Below are 27,806 nucleotides of genomic sequence, written 5' to 3'. Positions count from 1 at the left end.
GGTTTGACAAGGGGAAGTTGAACGTCTAATGAAACACGTCCGAGTGCTGAGCCGCTGTGCAGGTGACATCCAGAGGGCCCGGTGAGGAATGTCGTCTTCCTGATCCCTCCTCCCCTGCTCGCTCGTCTCGTGCCTCTTCGAAGGTAGTACAGAAATATTTAGAGCCCTTTTTCGAAGAAGTATTAAAAGACCTTCTCCATGTGGTTTGGTGAGGATTTCTTTGACTCAGTTCATCCAGCTTGTGCCCTCCCAGGTAGAAGAGGAGAAACCTGGGGCATGTGATCGCCCTAAAAAGACTTGGTCTTTATTGATTAGGAGGAACACACTTCAAGTCCCATTCAAACCCATTTCATGAGTAGTGATTCGAGCCAAACGAGCGAGCTCCTCCTCCAGTTTGTTTTCCCTTAAAGGGCGTCTGTTCCAGTTCAGAAAGCAGTCTTTAACTTTGTTAAACAAAAGAGTAATTAGACTCCGTAAAAGTGACACATCAAAGGCACATACAGGATTTTTACTCTTTGCTACGTGTGCCCACCGCTCCCTTTTTCCATCCACATTATTTTTTAATTCTTCCATTAGTGTAACCTGAGTTTTCTTCTCCCTTATATCCTGTTTTTCTTACTAAAGACCAAAACACACGAAGAGTGAACTTGATGAGTCTCGCATCCTAAAAGTTCCTGTTAATAAAAGTGTCAAGAAGCAGCCAGGTAATCATTTAAGAGATTTTTTTCTCTAATTAATAATCACATAACACAAAGAAAATCCCTGCATCAATTATCAATATTGTAAGGAGTTCATATTGTCAATCGATTAAATGATTAATTGACTCATCGTCTGCACAGTAATCATGATAGTGAACCTGTCCGTTGACCTTTCACCTCTCCTCTCTGTTTAATGTAATTGAAACTCATCTCCAGTTTTCTCGTCATGTGTTTCAGCCTTCAGCTCGTGATTGTTTTATAGCTTAGTTTTATGAGGTTGTTTTTAGTCCTTGAGATGTTTCTGTTTGTCCCGTCTTCTCCTCTGTTACGCCAACAAGGTGCAATAAAACCGCACATTTTACTGTGAAGGAACCTGTCTTTGTTTCCAGTTAGAAATGCACCTCGCTGCCTCCTCACAGGCTGTCGCTGCACAGCTCCGTAAGCAGTATCACCGTTTGTGTTGCAGTTTGGCGCACTCTGGTGGAAGGAAGGATTAGCTGCGCTTTGCTGCCACTTGCTGCCTCAGCTTCTCCCTCCTCTTCTTCTCCATCAGCCTGGAAAAGCAGGAAAAAAATCATTTATTTTATGTGTGGCGTGTCGGCTTGTTTATGAAAGTTTGTCCTGCCTTGTCCATGTAAGTAGACATTTTTGTTTGCCCATGTCCAAATTCTTATTCGGGGGTTAACATCAGTTAAAATCAGTTTCAAAGTTAAACCTGCAACATTTATCCACCTATACATTATCTATACAGCTTATCCTGTTCAGGGTCGAGAGGGGGAGGAGCCTATCCCAGCTGTCATTGGGCGAGAGGCGGGTTACACCTGGACTGATCTCTAGTCAATCACATGGCTGACACACAGAGATGGACAACCTTCCATGCTCACATTCACACCTACGGGCAATTTAGAGTCGCCAATGAACCTAACGAGCATGTCTTTGGACTGTGAAGGAAGCCGGAGTACCCGGAGGGAACCGAAGCATGCACGGGGAGAACATGCAAACTCCACACAGAAAGGCCCCCTGTGTCCGAGGGGAATACATACATTTAGGTAAAACAAATGACCAATATTCAAATATTTAAATTCCAATTGGAGCTGCTAAAATATTTATTTAATAAACACATAATAAAAAAGCAAAGATTACTACTTAAAACAGTAAAATATTGTTACAAATACAGCATTAATGTATACAGATACCAACTCCAAATACTATAAAAGCAAAAAAAAAAGTCCAAAACGATTATTGATTAATTGAAAATTAAACGGCAGAAATTAACTCCTTTTGGCTCATTATGTTCATATCATAATATCTAAGTCTTATATGAGAATGAACATTAAAATAGACAACTTAACGTGTGTCTAAACCAATGACTGTATATATAGATTGATGACGCGTCTCCATCTGCTCCCATTGTACGAATGTGATGCCAAAATAGCCCCTGTGATAGGCGCTGCCATCTTTTGATGGTGACGTCATTTGGAGCCAGAGACTGCGCAGTAGAGATCGGCGGGTGGCGCTGCTGTTTCCACTTTCCAACAAAACACACACTTAACTTGCATGGCTTCACTTTTAGGGAGCTGTGATGTCGTCCATCTTTGTATACAGTCAGTGGTCTAAATAATCACTTAATACATGTTTTTTTTTAAACATAAAACAGCACAATAAGTCACCTGCGGTTTCGAGCCTCCACCAGCTCGCTCAGCTGGTCCTGAGCCGCTCTGAGCTCGTCCAGACTCTGCTGGTAGCTCTGATCCCCGGAGCCCGACCTCTCTAGGAGGGAAACTTGATTGGACAGCTCGCTGGTTCGATCTCGCAGCCGCTGGATGGACATGTACAAGTTCTCATCGTCTTCCTCCTGCAGCCACAGTGAGGATCAAGGACAGTGAGCAGAGTGTGAGCTACAGCTTGTGGATTGATGCATATTATCATTTAGTAACTTTCAGTAGGATTAACAGTTAATAATGAGTTATAAGCTTTATAATATGGAAATAACACTGAAGACAAGTTGTGATATAAACCATGTTGCCGAGCTGTAAGAGAGTCACCTTCGCATTGACGATCTCTATATGAACCAGAAGAGACGCCAACTCCAGCTCCTCACTGTAGCTGTTCTTCAGGGGGATGCTCCGGTAGCCTGACAACACACAAGACACAAATACATCAGCACATAGAACACAGACACATCACTTTGCTTTTACCAAAACATTCATAAGAACAGGTTATTGTCTTAAATCTGTATTCACCTGTTCGCAGCAGACGGACGGGGTAGGTGGCCTGGGCTAAGAAGTTCGGATCACTGAACATGTCCTCCTCGTAGACGGTGAAGCGCAGGAAGGGGAAGGTGGGGTTGTGGATGTCAAACACAAACTGCCTCTGCACCCACACAGGATTCAGACCGTTATCAGCTGGGAGGGTCAGGACGAGGAGACAGTCAGTGCACAGCCAGAGAACACTGGACTCACAGTTAAGATATTACCACATGGATGTAACTTAAGAGTGTTGTATTCTCATCTTACCTACTACGTCTGTCTTACACTTGCAGCTGTCGTAGTCAGCTCCACAGATCTCTACCTCCACAAAGGGACAGACGATGCTGCGGCCATTTTTAGGCAGATGTCGGGCTCCAAGCACCTGATGCAGGAAGAATGTGATGAGCAGGTACAAGTCTGAATTTAACCAGACTGTCTCAAGGTTTTAGTTTTGTTCTCTGTGTGACCATCCTGACCTGTAACTGGATGGTGATTGGCTCCACGCCTAAGGTGTCCTTGTCGAAAGGGTCAAAGGCGTCGTCCCTCATGATGTCAGGCTGGGGAACGAAACCGCTGCCACCTCCGAGCATGAATAAGGCCTGGTTCAGCTGCATGGGTTTATCTGCACGCACACACACACACACACACACACACACACACACTCTTTCACTCTTATAACTTTGGATCCAGTGCAGGAACTTTAGAAGGTACTCTTTGTTTCCATGGCAGGGTCCAGGGTCTAAGTAAAGCCCTGTGGACTGTATTTTACCCCCCAAAAGGTCCCTACTAGGGGGGGTAAATCTTTCTGAAAGTATAGGGACTTTGGGGTTGGGACTTGACTTCTTCACAGGTTTTTAGACCTCGGTCGAAACACGAAAAACAATAGGCTAGAGGAGCCTTTTAATCCTTTGGAAAGAAGCGCCTGGGACTGAAATTACTGGTACTTTTGGTGGAAATGCAGCTTTAGAAGAAGAAGGCAAATTAAGTTCTCACAGAATCAACTTAATATCTGCCTTTGGCTCTCTGTAAAAACCTGAATGCTCTGTGTTGAGAAGAGCTAATGTTTTTTATATATTATTCATGTATCTTATTGCTGTTTGCCTTGATCATGTCTAAAACTGACCTGGGGTCTGGAAATTGAGCGCGACCAGCTGGGAGCCACACAGCCACATGGGCAGCGGGTCGTAGTTGGACGAGTCCAGCCGCTGTCCTCGGGGGTAAACTCTGGAGAGCTGCCGGCGGTTGTACTGCAGGAAGCGCTTCCCTCTGGCGCGTGTCGCAAACTTCTCCGCCTTTGTCTCTGGGAAGGAAGACATGTCCCGATAACACGCCCTCTCTGTCCCGATCTCTGGAAGAAACATTACACACATAAATGCACACCAGAGAGTTCAAAAACATGATGCCGGAGAAGAGGCAAGAGTACTTGAATCCTTACTGTCCTCGTTGAAGGGGACAGGTCTGCAGTAGACCACGAGCTCAGACAGCTCCACTGCGATCTTCTTCCTCCTCTCCATCTGCTTCTCCTCCTGCATCTGTTAGCATGGAGAAAAGCAAAGGATGCTGTTTGATAAGGGCTGGAATAACGTTGTGTCAGAATCATGGACTGTATATAAGAAGTGGACGCAGCCTCTTGGTTTCAAAAGGGAAGCCAACGCTGAAAACGGAATTCTTTCCAAAGGCCAGCAGGGGGCGCCCCTATTGGTTGCAAAAAAAGTCTGTATGAAACCAGATGAGAAAACTTCTCAGGTGATTTACTACCTTTGTAAACATTTACTTAAAGAGTTTATGGTGTCAATCTCTTGTTACAAGCCTTCCTCAGTAAAGCAGGATGTTTATTTTATAAATTATGGTCCAATTTAGAATAAAATAAACATATGAAGCTGGGTATGTTTAAGACTGTGGCTACCTGTGATTGACACGTCACTACCACGGCTGCCTGTCAAGCATGATAGAGACACTAGAGTCCATCCTGTTGGCCAAATAGTCTTCCGAAAAAAAACAAGATGGTTGCAGCCGGAAATTTGAAATCTAAGCTTAAAAGTGGGGTTCACAAACCAATGACTGACTTCACGTTGGCCACGTCTCCTCTTTTAAACAGCCAATGGTTAGAATGAAGTCTGAAATAATCTTGTCATATACAGTACGTGTAAGTTGGAACATTTAGATGGCTGCTAGGTGGTGTTGACATTGTTCTGAGGTCGTCCGTACTCACCCGAGCATCAGCGTTCTGTGTCGCCTCCCTGATCTTGCTGACCCACGTGGTCAGGTCCTCCAGACTGTCGGCTGCCGCGTCCAGCGTCTGAACCGGGTGAGACGACAGGTGCTGGGAGTGGATCGTGAACACGTAGGGCCTTGAATTCTTCCCATCCTTATGCACCACTGGACAGAGAGATGTAAGAAGTGCAGATGAAATGAGGTCTAAGAGGATCTAATGTAACTAAAAGTTATCTAGTCTGTTTTGCCTTAGAGAGCCGTTTGTTTATGGGACTCACCTACATGACAGGTGGGCACATCGATGAAGCCCTTGAGGAATGTTCCCAGAGGACTGTTCTCTGTGGACTGAAACACCAGCATAAGTGTACAAAATAAAAGACGTATTGACTGTGATTGGAAAAGCCAGTCACAAATCAGAACTCACTGCTTCGTCCAGCTCTCTGGTGGGCGAGCTGGGAACCTCCTCCACGTAGTTTGCAGGAAACCACAGCTGTTTCTTTCCTCCATAGTCGCCTCGCCACCTGAAGACAATGCACCAATTCAACAATTCAAGTCTTTTGTAATTGTAGTTCTTCTGAGTCAAAAATGTTAAATAAAGGTGTCCCCCAAGGAAGCTGCTTAGGGCCTCTGCTTTTTTTTTTTTTTAATGACGTTGTGCCTGTTTTAGAATTAGGCAATTTAGCTGATAACAATACCACTGTGTTTATGGTTTTTATGCAATTTTAACACTTGACAATAACTATTAATCGGGCATTCAGGTGGTATCTGCAAAAAGAGTTTCCGACTGGGAAAATTCACAAAAATTGGTTACACAACTTCCCGACTTAACATCGTTTTCCAAAGAAACTTTACGGGCGAAAGTACATTTTGGATTGATGGACAGAAAGAGTTTCTCAATGTAATTTTGTTAGAAGTAGGACTTCAGCACATGAATGCAGCATGAATCCCAATAAGCAGCACGCTGAGATCCACTCACCAGCCGCCCTCCTGCTTGTCCACGTTCAGGATGAGCGCCTGTTTTGGGAAACAGAGCTCGTCTTCCCTCTGAGCTCGATAGTCATACAGAGCTTTGACCGTACACTGAAACACAACAGCAACAACAAACACCATCAGGCTTTGGATTTGGATTTTTTAGATAAAAGAACTAGGGGAGTACCAAAGTCAGGAAGATTAAAAGTCCTATACATGGCGGCTTGTAGGTATGCCAATTCCCACCCTCTTTTTCTGGTCTTCCTTTCTTTTTTCTCTATCAGTGTGTCTTTCCTAATCTCTGTCCCCTCCTACATCAACTAATCTGAAAGCACAAAGTCTGTCAAACTGGAGATACAAGAATTTTACCTTCACGCAAAACTGAACCATTTTCTTCCGTATTAGTTAATTTACAATCACTTAAATGAGCCCAAGTATTTACTGTACTTTACTGTGCTTAAACTGTTTCGGGTTGTGCACTTTATTTACCCCTAATGTTATAGAAAAGTCTATTCATATTAGCTTTCAGGGATGATATGAATCTGCTTATCAATCATGAATAATATAATAATCATAAACTGATTATACTGTCGACTCATGGTATAAACAGACTCACTTACCCGTGCTGATGGCATCTTATTGGCCTCCACATAGAAATGGGGAGTGCGGACCTCGTACAGCGCCCCGTAATCAAGCTCCTGACAAATAAACAAGAAATAACAGTTACAGCTTCAGTTATTGGTGCTAATATACTCCATAGGTTTGTGTTAGCTCGTTAGTTTTATGCCAAACACACACATGAAAGAGGACAGCTTTTACTGTTCAAGAAAAAATGGAGAGGTTTCCTTTGCCTTTGGAGAGTATGATAGACTATTTTAACCATTTTAGGGTGCAGATTGTTAATTGGAATTAAATGGACTAAATCATGTTACCGCGGTGCCCATCCGGTCCAGCGTGTCCTCGTTGATGGGGTAGCGGAGCCTCATCTTGCGGTACAGAGGATGTTTCTCATAGTAGCTCACAAGGTCGACCAGACTCTCGAACTCTGCTGAGCTGCCCAGCATGAAGAGACGCCCCTCCTGCTGGATCCTGCAGTGTTTGATCTTACCCTCCGCCCTGCATGAAGACAGGGGAAGAAAAATCAGCTTCTAAAACAAAAGTTATTGTTGTGATTGTCCTGTGTGTGGATTTTATCGTACCTGAAGGAGATGGCGAAGGAGTTGTGTTCGCTGCGTTTTCGCACCAAGAACGCTCCGTCTCTGGGAACCCGCATCAGCATGTGTTCAGCTTGAACTCGGGACAGATTGGAGTGGAACCACCTGGAAGTTTGTTTTTTTTACATTTATTGATTGTGTGTTTTCACTCAAATCAAAAAAGACCTATGGTATCTCTGCAGACGTGGACCACTCACTCTCTGCTCTCGTGTGCGTTGGGCTGAGGCACAGGGCTGCCCAGCCTCATCTCGAACTCATTGCAGCGCAGAGGTGTTTCTCTGTAGTGGCAGATGAGGCGGTAGAGGCTCTCAAACACCAGGTTGTCGGTCAGGTAGAAGCGGGTGGAGCCAGACTCCTGACGTGAGTGGATCCTGCAGTGCTGGACTCGACCGGAGCGCCTGGAGGAAGAGGAGGAGGAGAAACAGGAGTGTTAGGGTAGTAAATCCCTGTTCTGTGAGGGAAAATTACCTTTTTTGTAAATGAAGTCTGGTGGCTTTGAGGAGAGTGACATGACAGCTGTTTCATGTGTCAAAAAAATTGTAGGGAATTGAGAGGTGGCTAACGTCCCTTTCAGGATCTTCTCTGTGTGGTGTTACCCACCAGAACGAGAGGGTGTAGTCTCCAACAAACGTCTCGCTCTCCCGGACCAGGAAGGTGCCGTCTTTGGCTCCGCCCTCGCAGTACTCCTGCAGGAGCTTCTCAGCCACCTGTCGACCATCGCGCCCTCCGCCCAGCTTCCCGTGGAACCAGCGCTCCGCACAGTGCTGCTCGTTGTTGTTGCACTCCTGCTGAACCACAGAGAGAAAAACTCCATCGGCATCTTTACCTGATCCATCCCTCCTTTTCCTTTGAATCACCATCGTTCTCTCACTACCTCTTTCCCTTCCTCATCCTCCTCCTCATCAGTTGTCTGGTAGTGAGACGTCTCCTCCGAGTAGTAAATCTTATTGCTTGTCAGGACAAAATAGTGTGGAGTCCACGTCTGTCAAAGACACAAACACATGTCAGTAATATTACACACTACTCTGACTGTATGTTGCATATATGACTCAAACACTTGCACTTTAAAGACGCTCACGTGGTCGATGGGGTCCTCGAGGTACAGGATGCCGTTCTTCAGAGAGTTGCTGATGTCGTTTTCAGAGTAGCTGGCTGATGTCACCTCTTCGTAAAGCGTGCCTTCCACGAGCTTCTTGTGCTGCGACACAGAGGAAAACTGGAGACTCACTGAACTGCAGCAAGGAAAGCCTTACAGTTTGGCTTTGTGATCGCCAAGACGATGCAGGAGCAATTTACTGCATGCATGTTCTGCAGTGGGGAGTAAGCAGCTCTGAACAACTTTCTTTTATCCACCATGTCTTTCTCATAGATGTTGTAACTACCATTTGGGTCATCAGGGTGATGACGGGTGATGGTTGGTTCTATAGACCACCTTACAGCCAAAGAAAAAAGCTGCCTCCAATTTCAGTACCTAGATGCATTTCAACGCAGAGTTCATTTTGGCAGCTCTTTTAGATTTAGTCTTTAGTCAAATATGTTTATTAGTTTTAGTCACATTTTAGTCACTTTTACCTTTTATAGTTAGTCGACGAAAACACAAAATATGTGGTCCAGGTTTAGTCAATAAAAAGTAATCACATTTAGTCAAAACGTTTTCTCTGTTGAGTAACCACCTTCGTGATAGCCGTCATCTCCAACCAGGATACCCAGTTACAGGAATGTATTGCATGTATTTTGACAGATAGATTAAACGCACAGTCAGAGAAAATAAGCATTTTAAATGTCCAACAGCCCACCACTAACATTTTAGTCCCATCTCGTCTCGTGTCAAACGTGTCGTCAGAGTTTTTTATTATCAACAATCTATTTTTAGCTCGTCAACGTCTCGTCTTCGTCGCGGAAAAAAGGTTGTTGATGAACATTTTTCGTCATTATTTTCATTAACAAAATTAACACTGCTTCAAGGGTAGGTGCCTGTGTTGTTAAACCCTGGGTGCTTCTTCATATTTTCTTAAAATTTCCAGGTCTAAATGAATAATAGGTATAAAAAAATGTTGCTCCAGTAGAATTTCTCAGCCAGCAGCCGTCAAACATGCAATACAATCCTTGGAGGCAGATGCGACCAAAGTACGTCCAGTAAAAGAGCTCGTTTTGCCCACTGACAGGCTCAGATTGTTATCATAAATGTCTGACAGTATTACAGAGAGAATCCCTGCAGAAACAGACCTTTTTGTTAAAGATTAAGATCCTTTTTTAACCAGAATGAGCTGCAACAATACTCTCTCTGAAGCCACCAGACTCCATAGGCAAAATCCTGAAATTTTCCTCTCAGAAAACTGAAGTTGCTGGTTGACCGCTGCCATGATCTGATCTGTTTTTGTGTTATTGTGTGTTACTTAAACTTTGTGTTGGATCCAAATAAAACCCCAAAGTCACACAGCAACGCAAAAATCTAGCAGATTGAGGCAGCAGTAGATCAGCAACTCCTGTGTTCCTCGAGGTAGAATTACTGTTTTTGTCAATGGAGACTGGTGTCTTTGATCGGAGCATTTTAAGGCTGTTTCTTGGATATTTACAGGTCTAGGCTACAGTAGTGGGGCAATTGGAGGACCTTACTGAAACCTCCTCTCAAATCTTGTATTTGCATCACACAGTAGGTGTGTGTCTTCCCGAGTACCTTGATGAGGATCTTCCTGCGGAGCTGGTAGGGCGATGGAAGCTCCTCTGCGTTGTTATCGACCGGCTTGGTGAGCAGCAGATCTCCAAACACCTTCTTAAAGTGCGTGGCCATGTTCCTCTGCTGGACCACGCTGCAGTGGTCCTCGATGGACAAGATCACGGGGTACCTGCACCAACACAACAGCAGGTAGGTGAACTGATGGTGAATCTACAGGTCAGTGGTGTGCAGTTTAAATCCCAGCAACCAACCAGAGAGGTGTACTAACTGTGGATCTTAAATGAACGTACTCAGATGTGACGAAGGCGTGTTCTTTGATGGTGTGCAGCACATCCAGGAACTTGATCTTGGAGGTCAAAGTGTGGCCGTGGTAGATGATTGGCAGGTCGTCAGGTCCGTCCCAGCAGTCCACTAAGGTCAGAACACACAGATTCAGGTGTACAAACTTCTGCTGAAACTGTTGTAGTCTGGAGAGAGAGGGGAAGTCCCTCCCCGACCTAGTAGTGCTTAAAGCCACAATTTAATTCTTTTTGAGTTATAAACAGATGTTGGAGTCTCTCTCACGTTCAATGCAGCGGCAGCCCATCCTCAAGCAGCGGGCATACGCTTCTAGAGATGATTCACTGGAAAACTGGTCACCTGTCAGGTAGCTGAGGGAGCAAGAGCAGGGAAACATGATTGTAAGAGACGTGCTACTCTGAAAGGATGAGCGTTAAGAGTCAGGGCCACACAGGTATTTCCCTGTTCTCACTAATGGTCCATTTATCTTGAGAAAACAAAAGACATATTATCTCGTACGTTATCTCAAAATAATAAGACAAATTATCCCTTTATCATAACAAAACAAGCTCTGTTATCTTGAGATAAGGAAACACTTCATTAAGGACTATTTAGGAACATTTACGACCCAACTGTTGAGACCTACGTGTTGTGTGAAGAGGAGATCCAGTACTGAGACAGCGGTCTTTTCATGTCATCAGAAACAACAGGGGAAAGTCGAGGGTCACACACAGAGTTCTCTTTGGAGAACAGGAACGTCAGGAACTACGAATATAAAGTGACATAATCAGACTTTAAAATCTCCAGTTTCTGTTCACATTTGTGTCTTTGCAGCATCTCACCTCATCGAGCTGTAGCATGGGCTCAGGATGTGGTCCGCCCCTCATGTAGCCCATGAGGAACTCTCTGACACGACTAAGATCCGACGCCCAGGAGTCCTGAGACGAGCGAAATAAAGAAGTGAGCACAGAGCAGTTTTTATGGAGCGTTTCTGACCCTGATTATGTTCAATACCTTCTGGTCCATCTGTAAGAACTTCTGGAAGTCGTAGAGGGAGATCTGACAAAGCTCTGGTCTGTCAACGTTCCTACAAACATGACAGATTTCAAGGTGTAAGACCGCAGGAGTGATGGAGAAGGAAAAGTTTGAACATATGAGAGAGGAGACAGTAACATTTTTTCAGGTTTTTATGATACTAAGAAAAACTGTCTCACAAAAAAACAACAAAAAGTCCCATTAAAATGTAAAAAACGCATTAAAATGTTTCACTTTCCGAAAGCCAGAACCGTCCTTGAGACACAGGTGTGAGTGTTTTAAATAGAAGTGAACAGGTAGGAGGATGACAGTGGGGGGATCTGAGGAAAAGGGAGTGGACACTGAGGAAAAGGGAGGAGGAGAAGGTGGAGGGACTCACCGCAGAGGGAAGGAAAGCTCCAGCTGCTCAATAATCTGGGGACAAAAGGGGAGGAACCATGTGACAGACAGGTGGGAGGAGCCAGGTGAAGCATAAACAGTAAAGGACAAAGTGAGCGTGGTGCAGTGAGAGTGCAGAAGTACTCAAACGCTGTAATGAAGTACTTCACTTGTGTGAAACATTTCAGAGGAATATATTACTACAATCTGAATCTGAACATGAGACTGAAGCTACTTACATGTTGCTGTTTTTTGGGTACAAATCTCGTATGAGCTCAAATAAACTCTGAAAAACTGCATGTTGTTGCAGCTCAGTACAACACTGAACATACATGTACATTAAGGGTGGGAAGTGCAGGGTAACTTGCGATACGATCTGATGCACGACATGATACATGATACGCTACACGACATGATACGCGATGCGATACACGATACACAATATGGTACGCGATACGATACGCGATACAATACACGATACGTGGCCCACAATAGCGATAATGTCGCGATACAGGCATTCTGCAATAGTTCATGTATTGCAAGACAATCATATAATGATACATCACGATATCTGACTAACTGAAGGATGCAAAATGCCCCTAAACAGGTAAAGTGCAGGATTAATGTGTTTACTCGTTGCAATCTGGTGTCAGTTACACAGAATTGGACACAAACTGAGATGAAACAACGTTTCAGTCCGTATATTAAATTTACAGAACTACAGAACTGTAAAAGCTAATTAGGACTGTGGATTTGAAAGTGGCTGGCGCATCTCTTAAGGTCTTTTCACTGCTTGCCAACATTATCCCGCTGTCTTCTTCTTCTTCTTCTTCTTCTTCTTCTTCTTCTTCTTCTTCTTCTTCTTCTTCTTCTTCTATTCTGCTGTCAACTTCTTCTTCAGCCAATTAATTTCCCTTCACGTTACCCTCATTTATGCCACCGTGTGGAGTCATGATGTAGTGACGCGGTGAGTCAATATCATAGGAAAATCTGTTCAGAGCACCTTATATTTGTAAATTAAAATATCGATAATATCGAGTGAAGACGATGATATATTGCCATATCTATAATTTGTCCCACCCCTAATGTACATACCTGTATACATCATGTATGTTGATCTTAAGAGAGTTTAAGGACCATTTGGTGGTTTTGCAAAGCTTATTATTTTTTTGACTATGAATCATTAGGATGGCATGGCGACTATGATTTCCAAACATGAATTAATCTGAATCTTCTGACGCTAAAACCAATCAGAGCAACAAGAAACACATTTGAGTACTTCTTTGACAGCTGTGTGTTTGTGTGCAAACTCAGATCTGACACTCACGCTCTTCTGGGCGTCAAACATCAGCGTTCTGTAGAGCTGTGCGAAGTTGGGGTAGGACAGGTCGCTCCTGGCTTCCACCTCCTGTGAAAGGGGAGGATGTAAGTTAGTGTGGCACAAAACATGGCAGTGGTGGAGTCGGAACATCCAGGAGAGGACATTTAAAGAGACACAAGAGCTCATTTAATGACTCATGTTCTGCTCTGACCTGCAGCTTGTCTTTGAGGAAGCGCATGTTTGGCACTCTGAAGTTGATCTGAGGCAGCAGAGCTTTCACATCCTTCACTGTGATGCTGGAAAAGAGAAAAGGAAAGTACAGGGATTTCAGGACAGATGTGTTTTCACCAGGAGATGGCGCTGTTGAGCAAATGTCAGGCTTCTTCACTTCCAGGCAGAGAGAAATGACTCCTGTCCAGGACGTAGAGTCAAAGGCGGGGTACAGATTTATACAGCTTTACATTTACTTTGTGTCATCGTTTAAAGGGTAAGGCTGCGCTACTCTCATGTAGAGTCCAAAAATGTGTTCTGCTACAATATCTTGTTTTTGTGAGCTGTTTCTCGTCCACATGGCTTCACATTTTTGCAGGTTCCAAGGTGAAGAATGGAGATTTAAGAGTGACACAAGTCTGCAATGTGCGCTTTCGTAGTTCAATATTGTGATGACGAAAAGACCTGTGATAAAGAAGTGTTTATTGACGTGTGCATACTAGCCGTAACTTACAGTTCCTACATCGATGTGTTGTTAAAGACGGTACTTGCGTTTTAAACACGTTGTCCACATTAACATTTTTAACCACATTAACCTCGCTCTTCTGTCCTTCCTCAGTCGTAGTGCTAGCCAGCCTCACAGTTGCCAATATAATTCATCATTTAGTTTTTTGCGATGTGTTTATTGCGTTTTTCGTAACGCAATAACAATGAAAATGTGATCACTGCGCAGCCCTTCTAACCCAGAGTCTTAAAAATGATCAGAACAAATTACTAAAGTAAAATTCCAAGACCCCTGGGCTGTCCACATTTGCTTCTGTGGGGTTTCTGATGTCTTTACCTGTGCAACTTTTGTTTCTAGGACAAACTGCACATGGGTAATCACTTTCACTGAGTAACAAAACACATGCATGCAGCCGAACGAGGAAGGAAGCGAGGAGAGCAGGTAGAAAAATGTGAAGAAATCCAGGTCAGCGCTCAGAGCTGCAGAGGATCTTTTGGGGTCAATGACCGCTGTTACAGCCAGGTCTGATCGCTCTCTCCACCCACTTCCTTCTGTCTAGCTACTGTAACTGTTACTATTTTCACAGGAGACAGGAAGTTGCCCTCTCCCAGCCCATCGCATCACTTCCTGCCGCTTATCAGGCGATGGCAGGCTGTTTGTCCTGGAGCGGCTTCCACCCAAACAGAAGCCTGGACCGGTTAATGCCAACGCGGCAGAGAGAAGACTGAAAGTGTGTGTGTGATACGTGGAGTCGGTGCATGTGGGGGTTTAGGGTCAGGGCAGTTCTCTTTAACACGCTCTTTGATGACATCTGGATCTGGTTTCAGCTCCACGCTCCACCTGCTGTGACCAACAGGCCAATGAACATCCATCCCAGGCCGCTGTGAAAGCTACGATTGGGTGTTGACGTGTTTGTGGCGAGTGACCCACCTGCCCTCGTGACTCCTGTCCATGACTTCAAACTGTTTCCTCAGCCACCTACAGACGGAGGGACGGAAGAGGAAACAAGACTGTCAGAGAGGTAGTTAAAGGGATCAAAGCTGAGCTGAAATGAGACCCTGTCAACGGGTTTAACTTGTGCAAAAGTATATGCAAGATAATATAAACAAGACAACAAGGACGAGAGTTAAACAGCAAAAGTTATAAACTCTCTTTGCAACACATCATGTTTCATGTTCTGTGCTGGACCTGCATCGTCCCGATCAAACAAAATCAAGTTCAAATTAAACAAATATTATTGCTTAGAAAAACCTATTTCCTGTTTTATATTTTGAATAAAATGTTTGAAACTTTTTTGGTTTTCTGATCGCAGGTTCAACTCCTGGTCTGCCGATCATTTGGTGCACGCCAATCCCCACTCTCTACTCCCCACACTTCCTGTCTCTCTTCAGCTCTTCCTATCAAATAAAGGCAAAAGCCCCAAAAATATTTTTTGCCTAAATATATCCATCCATCTATTATCTACACCTCTTATCCTGTTCAGGGTCGCAGGGGGGCTGGAACCTATCCCGGCTGGCTGAGAGGCGGGGTTACACCCGGACAGGTCACCAGTCAATCACAGGGCTGACACATAGAGACAGACAACCTTTCACGCTCACACCGACGGGCAATTTTATAGAACTTAACGAGCATGTCATTGGACTGTGGGAGGAAGCCAGAGTACCCGCAGGGGAGAACGTGTAAGCTCCACACTGAAAGAACCACTCTGTCCAAACCGGGATTCGAACCAGGAACCTTCTGGCTGTGAGGCAGCAGCGCTAACGACTGCACCACCATGCAGCCTAATCAAAATATATATGTTATGTAAAAAGGGAAGGTACCGTATAATAAGCTGTTTTTGGTGTTCCTATTAATGAAATCCCTCAAAGTAATTTATTTTTATTTATATGCAGCTTTGCTTTGTTTTTTGGGGGGCGAGTTTTTATTACAGACCAAAATAAACCACTGTTCCTGTTTGGGATTCACCTTCTGACAGCTGACATGCACTGCCGGAAACTAAAGGTCGCCACTCTCTGGTAATAGATCTCCTTCGCTCGAGTGTTTTGGTCCAAGTTCCAAGTAAAATAAGAATTGAGAAATCTTATGGATTCTCCAGAAAGAGTAATGTTGTTAGCAAACAGCTTAAATAACTAGTAGCTAATAAAGCTAATGCTCTATGGGCTTGATGAAGAAGCAGAAAACACCTTGTATCAACATCCGTACAAATATGACCTTTAGAGTCAGGAGCTCACCAACCAGTCGACAGGATGTCAGTTACACACTGCCATGGTAAACATCCAGCTATCCACTTGAGGTAGTTATGGCCTTAAACCTTTTAAAATAGAAGACAATGACCCACTATGGCTGCAGTATTTTATATTTCCTCACACTTTGGACTTACAGGATTAAACAGAGAGTTTGAACTGCAGTCTGTGTTCATCAAACATAGTGAAGAAATCCCACTCAGCTGATGAATCTGCTCCCCAAACAGTTTACACAACTGTCATAAACAGACAAAATTAGCCATTTCATTTCCTCTGACCATTTCCAAACATCGACCGCTCACATTATGTCAACAACAAACCTCTCCTACACATCCTCACAGCCCGTCAGTGTTCGCCTGCTCGCACCGCAGAGGCCAGAAGTGCCTTCACACGTTCATCTGGAGTAAATATTTCCAACCCAAAACAAATATTTGTCTTCTCTTCCGACCAGAAAGTAACCCTTTCCATCCGCATCGCCGCTTTTACTGATGCAACCAGATCTCCCTTTTATAGCACAAGCAGGGGGTGTAGGAAAGCGCTTTATAAACACACAAACAAATACTTCAGTGATGCATGTTATTGTTCTTAATGGCCAAAAATTAATCAGCACATTTCTAGTGTTTTCAGTGATGAATGCAAAAGAAAATGTCTCTATAAGTTAAAGCCCCCCTCCAGTGAAAATCAAGTATTTAATCTCCATGTGGTGTTCTTCATGTGCTACAAGACATATCAGGGACAACATCAGCATCATCTCCATGGCTGGGCCTGTCTGCTTTTAAACTGCAGTGTACCAAGGACAGGCTGAACAACACGTTTTCAGAATGGCAGGTTTGAGACGTCACAAACCTCAGGAGCCAATCCCGTTAATGGACGGGGTGATGCTATGCGTATCATTATGTGTAACCTATGGCAACCACTTCGGCGATGTGTGAGCCAGCTGTAACCGTCATCGTAATGTTTACAAACTCACAACTGACTAACGTTAATGTTACTACAACTAATTACTACATTTCAAGCTAGCAAAGTTTCAACACTAAACGACGGCAGAGACGTGTTTTGTTTTTGCGACGGAGGGGGCGGTTGGAAATTTGCACAGTGGGCGGGGATTGTGCAGATTCAGGAGCTTTTAATGATGCAGAAAAAACATATCAGACACAATCTATTATTTCAAGCAGAGCATCTTATGTGTCTGAAAACATGACTGGTCTTTAAAGTAGGCTTCTTGAGAATCCAGACGAGGACAATTTATAAATATCTATCTGATACTCACGTCTGAATCATTTCCTTGGTTATTTGAGTAATTGTTTGGTCGCTAGAGAAGCTTTTATTTTGGTCAGTAGAAAAACATGTTTGAGCAGCTGTAACTAGTAATTGTTTTGCTTCTTTGCTTAAAGACATACCTTTATCAACAGAAAATTAACATGCAACTATTTAAATAATTAATAAACTACTCAAACCCAAAACCAACTCAGATGAAACCATTCAGAGCCCAAATCTAAAGTCTATAGGGAGGACGTTTCTGACAGATTAGATACATTCCTTTAGTCACTTTTGGAAAAAAAGCATGAATACTTTAAACAGTCGTACACATCGACACACACCTGTCTGTCTGTTGAGGTGCGGGCGCTCTCTGAGTGTCCATCATGAGCCAGTTGAGACCAGTGATCCACATGTTGACCTCCTCCTCACTGAAGGCTGCAGACACACAAAGAAACCGACATGAGGAAGAGAAAAACGTTTGACTTTGGTGACTCCTAATCCTGTTGAAAGTTAATGAACCAAGTAGCAAGAAACTATTTTAATTCCAAAGCTAATTTAAAGGAACGTTCCTATTTATTCCAACTGGATCGTGTTTGTTTTTAGTAGGTTTATACTTTACTTTTAGCTTCCCAAGGGGATGAAAGAGACCTCGTGACATAGACACATTAGCACAACAAAGCCAGACGGGGAAGAAACACAAGCAGTGGGATGATCAGACGTTATCTAGATGAAACCAGTTTGATGTGGTGTGACCTTTAACCTCTTAACCACTTAAAGTGTCTACACACTGACCAGCCACGCTGAGGGTCCTGAGGCGAAACTCTAGGCCGTACAGCACGATGAAGCAGTGGGCGGTGTCCAGTTTACGGGCCTCCTCCGGGTAGCGCTCAAAATCACGGGAGCCCTTCCCCAACCGCAGCTCCCGGATCTCTCGTATGTCGACTGGAGGAGGGAGAGAAGGAGGGAGAGGGGAAGGAAGGAAGGAAGGAAGGATAATGTTGCATGAACACAAATATGCACAACCATAAATCACACTTTGGCACGTTGTTCGTTTCCCTGCCAATTACACAGAAATCTGCTGCCGGAAAGCTCAACAAATGTTCTGTGTGTGTGTGTGTTTGTGTGTGTGTGTGTGTGTGTGTGTGTGTGTGTGTGTGTGTGTGTGTGTGTGTGTGTGTGTGTGTGTGTCTGTGTGTGTGTGTGTGTGTGTCTGTGTGTGTGTGAGTCCACAGAGCCCAAAAACAGACACACAAACATTTCAGCTGTCAGCGGCAGGATGCTTGAAAAGTCTGCAGAGGTTTTCAGCAGCAGCAGCCAAACAAACTCTTGTTGTAACATTTCCTTCACGTTGAGGACGAAGAATTCCTGAACCTTTTAGCTTAGAGGTCCCGACAAACGTTAAATTAACTTTAAGGGGTAAAACAAGAGAATCTGACTCGTAAAAAATACAAGTGAAGCCATAAAATGTCCCTCAGTCTGCTCTGGATATAACGCAATGATGTGGTAGAATGATAGAGGGTGTAAATGACTAAGTTCTTCTATATTTAGTAAATCAACATGTTTATTGGGGCTGCTTAGTTGAAGTTAGTGTCTCCGATGTATTGCCATTTCCAATCCCCAGATAGTAAGCTTAAATGGTAACCTTTCACACACCCAGAATTTTAAAAGGTACTTCAGGGATCCTCAGACTCCTCTGCTCACCTGGACATTAAAATAAACCAAAACTAAGAGGCTGCTCATGAGCATACCTGTGCTTTGTGCTATAAAGCTAACAACAGCTATCATGATCACAATATCAATTGTACTTTGATGATGTTTAGCAGTTATAGCCGTGGTGAAGTTCATAATTTTACTTAGCATGCTAACATTGCTAATAAGCAAGAAAAAGAACACAGCTGCTGGGTAAGTCAGTGTTTTCTGACCATTTAACCGACACTCTTAACGGTTAGTAACCGGTTAACCGACAAGATTAAAATGTACTTTTTGGATTGGATAAAAGTCTTCTTTAGAAAGAACAGCCAGAGACCGACAACAAGCTCTCTATTACGCACGCTCATCCTGATGCACGCTCTCCCCAATACTCACAGAAACACACTCACACACGCAGCTATGAGGTACATTTCTTTTAATCCTCAGACATAACTTCCTGTGGCACCGACAGTCGTGCCCACAGATATTAATACACTGTCCAGTGTCCATTTTATGCACGCACGTGAGCATACAGCCCTGTGATTCAGCAGCAACATTTATTAAATAAACATTAGACAACATTTTATTTAACTGTTTAACTGGTAGTATTAACCAGTTCAAATTCTTAACAGTTAACCGGTTAAAGTGTACATCCCTAATTACAAGATTGGACTGCAGTGATTACGCTTCATCCTGAGGGGAACATTAACATGTGCTCAATTTTAGGGTTGACCAAAAACCTTTAAAGCTCCAAATCCTCAAATTTTCAGACAAACTAAAATATTTCAACACACGAGAAACACAATCTTTGGCTCCTTGCTCTGCAAGTGTTATTAATATAAATGAGAGCTCGGTTACTTCAAGAGTTAGACATTAAGATTTGAAGATAATATTTCCCTCATCCAGATGAATGTTGCTTGTTTTGCCAAATTATTTTGGTTCGAGCTCTGCAGCAATATCTGCTCTTCCTGCACTTAAAAATAATATAGTCCCAATTTCTTTTGTAAGACAGTTTTTTTTTTCTCCTCCATTTTACCCTTATTAGATGGACAGCTTCAGCGGGGCAGTAAAAAGGGGAGAAGAGAGTGGGGAACGACATGCAGCAGAGCTGAGGGCAGGAGCTGAGCCTGCGACTGTAGCCTCTGTATATGAGGTGCCTTCTCTACCAGCGGAGCTAAACCAGTGCCCCGTAACACTCTTTATCTGACATTATGCATCATTTGCTTGTGTCATAGGATTCTACATGCAAACCAGTTTCTTCCAACCTCCAACCAGATTTCTGAGGTTTTTTTGGAGCAGAAATTCAGCTCTAATTTTGCTGGTTGAGGAACACTCCCTTTTTGTTCCTACTGTGTGTTTAAGCTTGTGCAGCACAGAAGGGTTAACAGAGTGGCCGCGGACGGCGACCACAGAGAATGATGCAAACTCTGGACGCTGCCTTGACACTTGCAGCAGTCGACACACCCACAAAGAAAACCCGCGTTTATTGACATAGCAGATGTCTTGTGCAAACACACATAAACATCGCTCATAGATGCCAAACACAGGCCTACTATAGCACCCACACACACAAGTGAATGTTAATGCTCTGTTCAGCCAGAAGAAGCTTTAGCCCAATAACAACAGCAGTAAAGTGGAGAAAAAAAAGAGTCTTTTTTAGTTTTGATTTCAGCTCTGTTATCTGTCCAACAGGTGGACAGCAGAGGACACAGACGAGAGTTCAGTCCAGACTGTTGCTGGTCTCCAAAGCGAGCCGTCCTCTGCAGGTTCATAAAATCCTGAATCAATCAGAATCAGCTGAGATGATCCAGAAATGTGGTTTCTATCGGAGCCTCCTGCATGAGGAGATGACAGGCAACACGTTTGGCACTAGATTAATGGAGAGGTTCATTATTCGCAGATGGAAATGTGTCCATACTTTACTTAGAGAGGAAGGAGGGGGTCAGAGCTGGAACCAGAAGAAACGTGTCAAGTCTTACCCAGAGACGACCTGCTTCTTTTTAAGTTTGAAAAGGAATATTCTGCAAAAAATCAGTGCACACAAAGCAAGAACAAACTCTGCTTTATTGTCGATTTTACTCTAATTGGGACCATTGCTAATAAAATAAACATCATGCTGTGCTGAAGAAGACTTGAAACTAGAGACTGAGACCATAAAGTCATGAGGAACATGTTTACTGAGGCAATTAAACTTCAGATTGACAAGTTGCCACTACAGCGGCCTGTCAATCAGGAAAGAGACAAAACCGGGGGTTCACTAACAAACTGGTGACGTCACAAAGGCTACGCACACTTCATTTATACAGCCTATGTATACCTGCACCACCTGCAAGCATTCATAACATCCATGCATCCATTATCTATACAGCTTATCCTGTTCAGGGTGCTGGAGCCTATCCCAGCTGTCATTGGGTGAGAGACGGGGTTATACCTGGACTGATCACCTGTCACTCACAGGGTTGACACACAGAGAGAGTCACCAATGAACCTAGCGAGCATGTCTTTGAACTGTGGGCCGGAGTACCCGGAGGGAACCCACTCACGCACGGAGAGAACGTGCAGACTCCACACAGAAAGGCCCACTACGTCCCAAACAGGATTCAAACCAGGAACCTTGTAGCTGTGAGGCGACTGCGCTAACCACTGCACCACCGTGCAGTCCCCATTCAAAACAGTGACTGCTAAAAAGGAAGCTGAATAAAGCAGCTTTACTTTTAAAATAAGCCCCGTAAGCAGACACGAGAGAGAGAGAGAGGTCAAAATCTCTCCTCTAGACTGAACTGTTATAAATTATATTCCAAGATTTATTTAAGGTTTTTGCAGGAATCTCTGCAAAACCAGATATTAAAAGAAAGTTCTCTGGCCAGGCAAACAAAAGTGCTAGCAATTATATTTCACCCATACAGTTAGTTATACTGCAACTGTTACTTTGTAAGTCTCACGTTGTTTTGTTCAGTCAGAAACGCGATCAGAAAAGACAAATGGAATTGATACCTCTCTAGTTTCGGGCAGTCCTGTTTCCATGGCCGCTCTCTGACATTCGTCTGGTTTACCGCAGGACAACAGAAAAACTACCGGCGTGATTTTTATAAAGCTTGGTGAGAGGGTGAAGCAAGGGCCAATGAAGAAGCCATCCAATTTCTGACCAAATCCAGACCAACTCACAGCCACACTGCCATGTTCATGATGTTCTTTCAGCCTTAGCATTTGATATTTGTACACATGAACATGATCAAAGTTAATTTTAAGCTTTCCCTCATTGTATTTTAAGTGTATGAAAGATTTCAAAAGAGAAGGGCTTAAAAAGGCACCGCTGAGATGATGAAACTTCAGCTGGGCACATCTTTTGACAGTTATGGAAACGTATGCAGTCAAAGGATAGTGGGTGGTGCTTAGAGGACTGGACTGTTGGCCTCGATCGAGCTGTGTGTTCTTGGGTTATTTTTTAGTAGTTTAAATGAAAACTGGATTGATAAAAACATGTTCATAACAATGTTTCGTGAAAGTATTTTAGCTGAAACTGAAGTATCATATTGTCGTACGCAGGAGACAACATATCCGGCCATATTAAAGCTCTTAGTGAGGTTGGTACAGAGTCCTTCACGGTCACAGTCGATTCATTTTCCTCCCAAACTATGAATAAAAATACCCCAGAAGCTGGTATTTGTTTTCCTCTGGTCTTTCCCTTTATTACTTCCTGCCATTTAGTCTGGACGTTGGACAATGAGGCAAACACATGCTCGGCACGCCAAGCGTCACACTTCGCTCACCGTGACTGTGGTAACACACACACACACACACACACACACACACACACACACACACACACACACACACACACACACACACACACACACACACACACACACACACACACACACACACACACACACACACACACAGCCTTTTTCTCTAACCAACACACAGACACTGATAGATAAGAAGAGCGCACACACACACGCAGCACGATTCCTCCCACTGCAGCCTTAGATCCTGATCCAGCCTGTAAACATGATTGTGATAAAGACGCACACATAACTCTTTAGGAAAAAGAACTGACGTTAACTTTGATGAAAGTAACCGGAGGGAGAATTGAAGAGAACAGCGCAGTGGGCCAACTGGAGAAACATCAGAGCACGAGATACTGTCAACAGTTTCAAAGAAATAAAACAGGAAATAAAATGCACTTTAATGTCTCCTTTAAAGGACGGAGCATCGCTAGAGACGCTCGTACACCAGCCAGCTTTCTTTTCTTAGTGCCGGACAGAACGAGAGTCCTTGAACGCACCACGAGCTGTGTGCACTGCTGACCTGAAACCACCAGCCGTTGATAATTGCAGTGCAGTTCCAGTGAAACAAACTGTTCCTGGTACAGCTGCTGATGACATCACTCCGGACCAGATGGCAGAAGTCTACTCGAAGATTATAAATCACAGGGGGAAAAAAGGGCAGACGAGCGAATGATAAGCGAGCGGGCAGCTGATAAAGTGCATGAAAGTCTTTGGTTTAAACATTAACACAGCAAGAGTCTCGCAGCTAAATTTAGATGTTTGCAAAGTTTTCAGCCAAGTTTATCTAACTTTGGTTAACCCTAATTGTTCTGTTAAACGGCTCCTTATTGGTGCAGACTTCTCACGTATCCAACGCCTCATTTGAGGTCCATGTCTGCGCTTCCTGCAGAAGATGCTGGAGCTTTTGTTTTCCTGCAGCCAGCCAGTCCTTCAATCAGGGACAGGAAGGGAGACACTCCCTGATAACCCCACACTTCCTGTGCCTCAGGATTTTAATACCTCCACTGTTCGCCAAAGCGCTCATCTCAAAGAAAAACACTGATTTCAAGTGTGTGTGTGTGTGTGTGTGTGTGTGTCTTTGTGTGCGTGTGGCAAAGCTGGGGGAGAAACCTAATTTTAAAGCAAACAGTAGAAAAAAAGTATCAAGCAACAAAAACAAAGGAAGGAAAAGCGCGGGGGGGGGGGGGGGAGATAGAGAGAAGGGGTCACTTCGATAAACATGAGTGAGAACAAAAGACCAAAGCATCAGATGCATGACCTTGAAAGTCAAAAAAGAAAGTGAAAGAAAATAGACAGAGAAAGTGAAGTGGGAGGTCAGGGACAATCTGAAAAATGAGACGGGTGTTAAGGTGGGTGCGTGGGGGGAGGAAATTGGGAAAAGGACAGCTGGAGGAGGGAAATCGAGAGGCTCGAGAGGAGGAGGAGGAGGAGGGAGAAAGTGGGTAGCTGAGAGATAGAGCTGTGGGAGATGCAGTGAAGGAGAGACCCGCTGCGTTCCTGGAATGTGCTGGTTGGTTTGTCCAGTGGGAGGTTGTTTGCAGAGGGGCGTTTGTGGCTTATGAAAGCGTATGTGTTTGTGTGAAAGCTTCATCGCTGTGGGATTCTGCAGATATGCTCTGATTGAGACGTGTAGGTGTTTGCCGTGGTTTCGTGCACGCTCAGACTCGGCTTGGATTAGCAACGGCGCCGTTTCTGCGGTTTATGATTATGGATAAATAATTGACAAGGCTCCCTGAGCAGAAACAAGCCCTACGTGTGTGCAGCGGCCGTGAGGCCCTGAGCTTACGTAGAATGACCAGGGGGAGGGGGTTACTGGAGGTGGGAAAGAAGAGAAAACTGCAACGTTCCTGAAAGCGTCAAACAGATGTGTCAATAACGTTTAGAAAAGAAATAAAGCAAACATATGAACCAATTTGTCAACAATGGCAGAAGAGTTCTGCAAATATAGAAACAGGCTACAAATCAATTAATGCCCTACAAATTCAAAGAAAGCTCTGGAAGTGAAGCAAAAATACAAAAATACTATGAAAACAGAAATATGCTGCAAATACAGAAACATGTAGCATGAACAAAAATGCACTAAAAACAGAAAAAAATGTTGCAGTTTGAGCAAATAAATTGAAGACACAAAAAACGCTGAGCAAATCCTAAATGCACCGCAAACACAGAAAAGATTTTGCAATAAATAAAATGTGCTGCTGAAACAACAACATGCAGCAAAAACAGAAAAACTCCAGAAATATAAAAACATGCAGCAAATACAAAACAATCTGCAAATACAGATTACGGCTGTATATAAAGAAAGCTCAACCAAATAAAGATACACACTAAAAACACAAAACGATTTCCTCCTCTGCATCTTTGAACTTTTCCCTCTTTTGAATTTAAGTCGCTTGTTGTTATGATGCATGTGTGTCAAATTAATTTCTCAGTCTGATCGATTTCTTCGCCCTGAGTTTCCTTAATGCAACACATGTGTTGCTTAATTGGTGTTGTTGATTTCTTCTGTTTGCAAGCTGCTTTAAGATAAAAAAAAAGATTCTCCTTCTGCAGGAGGACGGAAAAACAAACCGTCAGACTTCTCAGCGAACCTTTTTCTATCTCATTCAGGAGGACACTTTTTTTTACAGTGCAATCATAAAGTCCAACAGTTAGAATAACACATGGCAGACAGAGGGAAACTCTATCGTGCCAGTTGTGAATGCCATAAGTTTTCTCGGTGCTAACAGACACTGTAACAAATCCTCCCCCAGGCCACAAAATCCAGGACGCAGACAATAGCCTCCACACCCCAGACAGGCTGAACTGTGCTCCAACAGGCCGATTCAGCCGCTCAACAACAGCCTGCTGCTTCAGGTAGAGCACTGACTCCACTTCAGCCTCAGCACACTGCTTGTAAGGTAGACAGACAGTGGATGTTGCGGAAGCATGCATGCTATTCAGTCTGGAGAGTTACAGCTAGGGTGACATGGAGGAAGCAGAGGTCACAGGGTCGCGATGTGTCTGTCCGCTGAGGACGTCACGACAGTGACTGAGCTGCAACTCTGGATCCGGATGGACAGAGGCCGATCAGCGCTGCAATATTTCACATGCAGTGACACTCGTCACTTTTTCTTTAAAGTTGCAGATGAAACATTTAACAAACCATTGCTTCTTTTTTCTTTACGGTCTTCAGCAGCAAATGAAACCTCTTCAGGAGGAGACATGAGCCCTCAGCAATCCCCAAATCAGCCCGCACTGTACTTTAACCCTTACTTGTAAACCAATTCCAGATACTTCTATAACATCTCTCTACGGTTACACGACACTACACAACCTGTGCCTGTGTTAGGGTTACCAGTGCACAGGGCTTGATTTTATTGGGTCACAAGCCAAACGGATTGTTTGAAACACGCACACACAGAAGAAGAAAGTGTCCCTGGTGTTCAATTTCTGTATTTGTCAGCACGTTGTCAAATATTTCAGCCTCAGCTGACATCTCAGCAACTTCTGATACAGAGTGTGTGACCGGCACACAATATGAGGACTGCTAAGACAGAAGAAGTGCAAACAAATAGACCCCCGCAGACATGAGAGTTTTTTGTGGTTGATTAGTGTCTACATGTTGTAGTTTTGTTTTACCTTGAAGTGGTTTTGCATCTGTCTGTTGTAGTGTTGTTTCTTTGAGGTGTTTCACACCTGATTGAAGTTGTTTTTTGGACCTTTGGTGTCTCTTTACTTGTTTGTTTGAGTCGTTTAAATTCTATTTCCAGTAATTAGTTTGAAGCAGAATTCTCAGGTGCTGCTGTTCTTCTCTTACTTCTCTGCACAGGTATATAAGATACTAAAGCAGGGACATTCTGCTGTTCTGATTGACTCCTTACTGTATACTCCTACTATATTTTAATCAACGCTTACTGTAGCCTCAGTACGGTGTGCAGCTGTTGGGTTGTGTTTGGTTGGCAGATCCTCAGCATTAACACATCAGGACATCTACCTTCAACAGGGCTCTGCAACTCTCCCAACAAGAACGCAAACAGTAAGTTCATACAGAGGCTCAGGGTCAGGAGGCCCTTTGACAGTTGCACATCAGTACTCACCCTCTCCTTCTATCTTGTCCGGGTTTCGGCTCCACACTATCTGCCTCATGTCCTGCCTTATCTGGAAGGTTCTCCTCTCGGGCCTCTGGGACTTCTTCTGGTAGAAGATGGTCATCACCGTCCCCATCTCCAGGCTGTGGAGGATGCGGGGACCGGCCTCTGTCCAGTCCGGCATCCTGGAGCCTGTGACCAGACCAGCAGCCCCTGCAGCACCACCAGCGGCGGCCTCCTCTGCACAGCCATTGAGGCAGCCACTGAACCTGGCTGCACACATCTTCACTGCATAGCTACGAGGACACCCTGCAGAAATCTGTAGTTTTCTGGGTGAGGATGCTCTTCCTGTAATCACTTATTGAATGCGCCAGTTATCCAACATGTCCAAAGCAGAGGAAATGTCAAACTGTGCCACTCACGGCAGGCAGAAGTTTAAAGTGCTGAACAAATGTCACATTAAAACACAAGCTAGAAGACACCACTGAGCTGAAACACCGAAACGTCTGAGATGTGAATTATCCCCTGGTCCTCTGGAGGGGGAGTGGATCCCTGTGTTATCCTTTCCAGATGCTTCTGGCAGCACACCAGCCAAATCCACTCGGAGTGAGCTCTCATCCCCGCCGGACTCAGGTTTCCACCCTCCTGCAAGTCCACGACAGCAAAGGCAGCACAGTCCGGCTTCAAATCCTTCTTGGACGGGCGCCGAGTCGTCGCTGTTGCCTCTGCTCCTCCGAGCTTTGGAGTAATAAAGTTAGTAAAAGCGGTTAAAAACGCCGGGTTATGTAACGATTAGTGGGACAAATAATACCCGGAGGTGGGCGCAGCAGGGCGGCGGAGAGGAGGACGGGCATTTGCGGGCGTTCTGTGGTGGATTCACGGAGACGGAGAGACGCGCTGACGGTGGAGCACGGAGCGGCCGCGGCGAGAACCGTGTGCGCTCCCATCCGCTGAACCATTCTGCTCTCCGGTCACACACTCCTCCTCCTCCTCCTCCCTGAGCG

General features: G+C 44.2%; 1 protein-coding gene across 2 annotated transcripts; it reads right to left on the bottom strand.

The window, feature by feature from the left end:
* Positions 1-52: 52 nt before the first annotated feature.
* Positions 53-27,678, bottom strand: LOC138607668 (1-phosphatidylinositol 4,5-bisphosphate phosphodiesterase gamma-1-like). Of its 2 annotated transcripts, none has more exons than XM_069680309.1 (32): positions 26,812-27,678; positions 18,045-18,194; positions 17,594-17,687; positions 14,680-14,727; positions 13,246-13,330; positions 13,041-13,121; positions 11,715-11,749; positions 11,315-11,387; positions 11,143-11,238; positions 10,947-11,065; positions 10,586-10,671; positions 10,312-10,432; positions 10,022-10,190; positions 8,423-8,542; positions 8,219-8,326; positions 7,945-8,132; positions 7,542-7,742; positions 7,330-7,449; positions 7,063-7,246; positions 6,751-6,828; positions 6,138-6,241; positions 5,586-5,682; positions 5,440-5,506; positions 5,160-5,326; positions 4,383-4,479; positions 4,071-4,295; positions 3,424-3,569; positions 3,215-3,329; positions 2,942-3,103; positions 2,744-2,832; positions 2,369-2,553; positions 53-1,252 (listed from the first exon to the last, which is right to left on the bottom strand). In XM_069680309.1, exons 1-32 carry the CDS (start codon positions 27,083-27,085, stop codon positions 1,192-1,194), a joined length of 3,945 nt encoding a protein of 1,314 aa, XP_069536410.1. In that variant the 5' UTR covers positions 27,086-27,678; the 3' UTR covers positions 53-1,191. The 2 variants fall into 2 exon arrangements, with proteins under 2 accessions (XP_069536410.1, XP_069536411.1); XM_069680310.1 differs by having other exon boundaries at positions 7,945-8,129.
* Between the last annotated feature and the right edge of the window lie 128 nt (positions 27,679-27,806).

This window comes from Semicossyphus pulcher, unplaced genomic scaffold, assembly GCF_022749685.1.
Source record: "Semicossyphus pulcher isolate SPU_LCO1_2020_fin unplaced genomic scaffold, fSemPul1.0.p SCAF_4, whole genome shotgun sequence".
In the NCBI taxonomy this organism is placed as follows: domain Eukaryota; kingdom Metazoa; phylum Chordata; class Actinopteri; order Labriformes; family Labridae; genus Semicossyphus; species Semicossyphus pulcher.
Note: the sequence above shows the minus strand (reverse complement) of the source record. Positions and strands in the feature narration are given on the sequence as shown.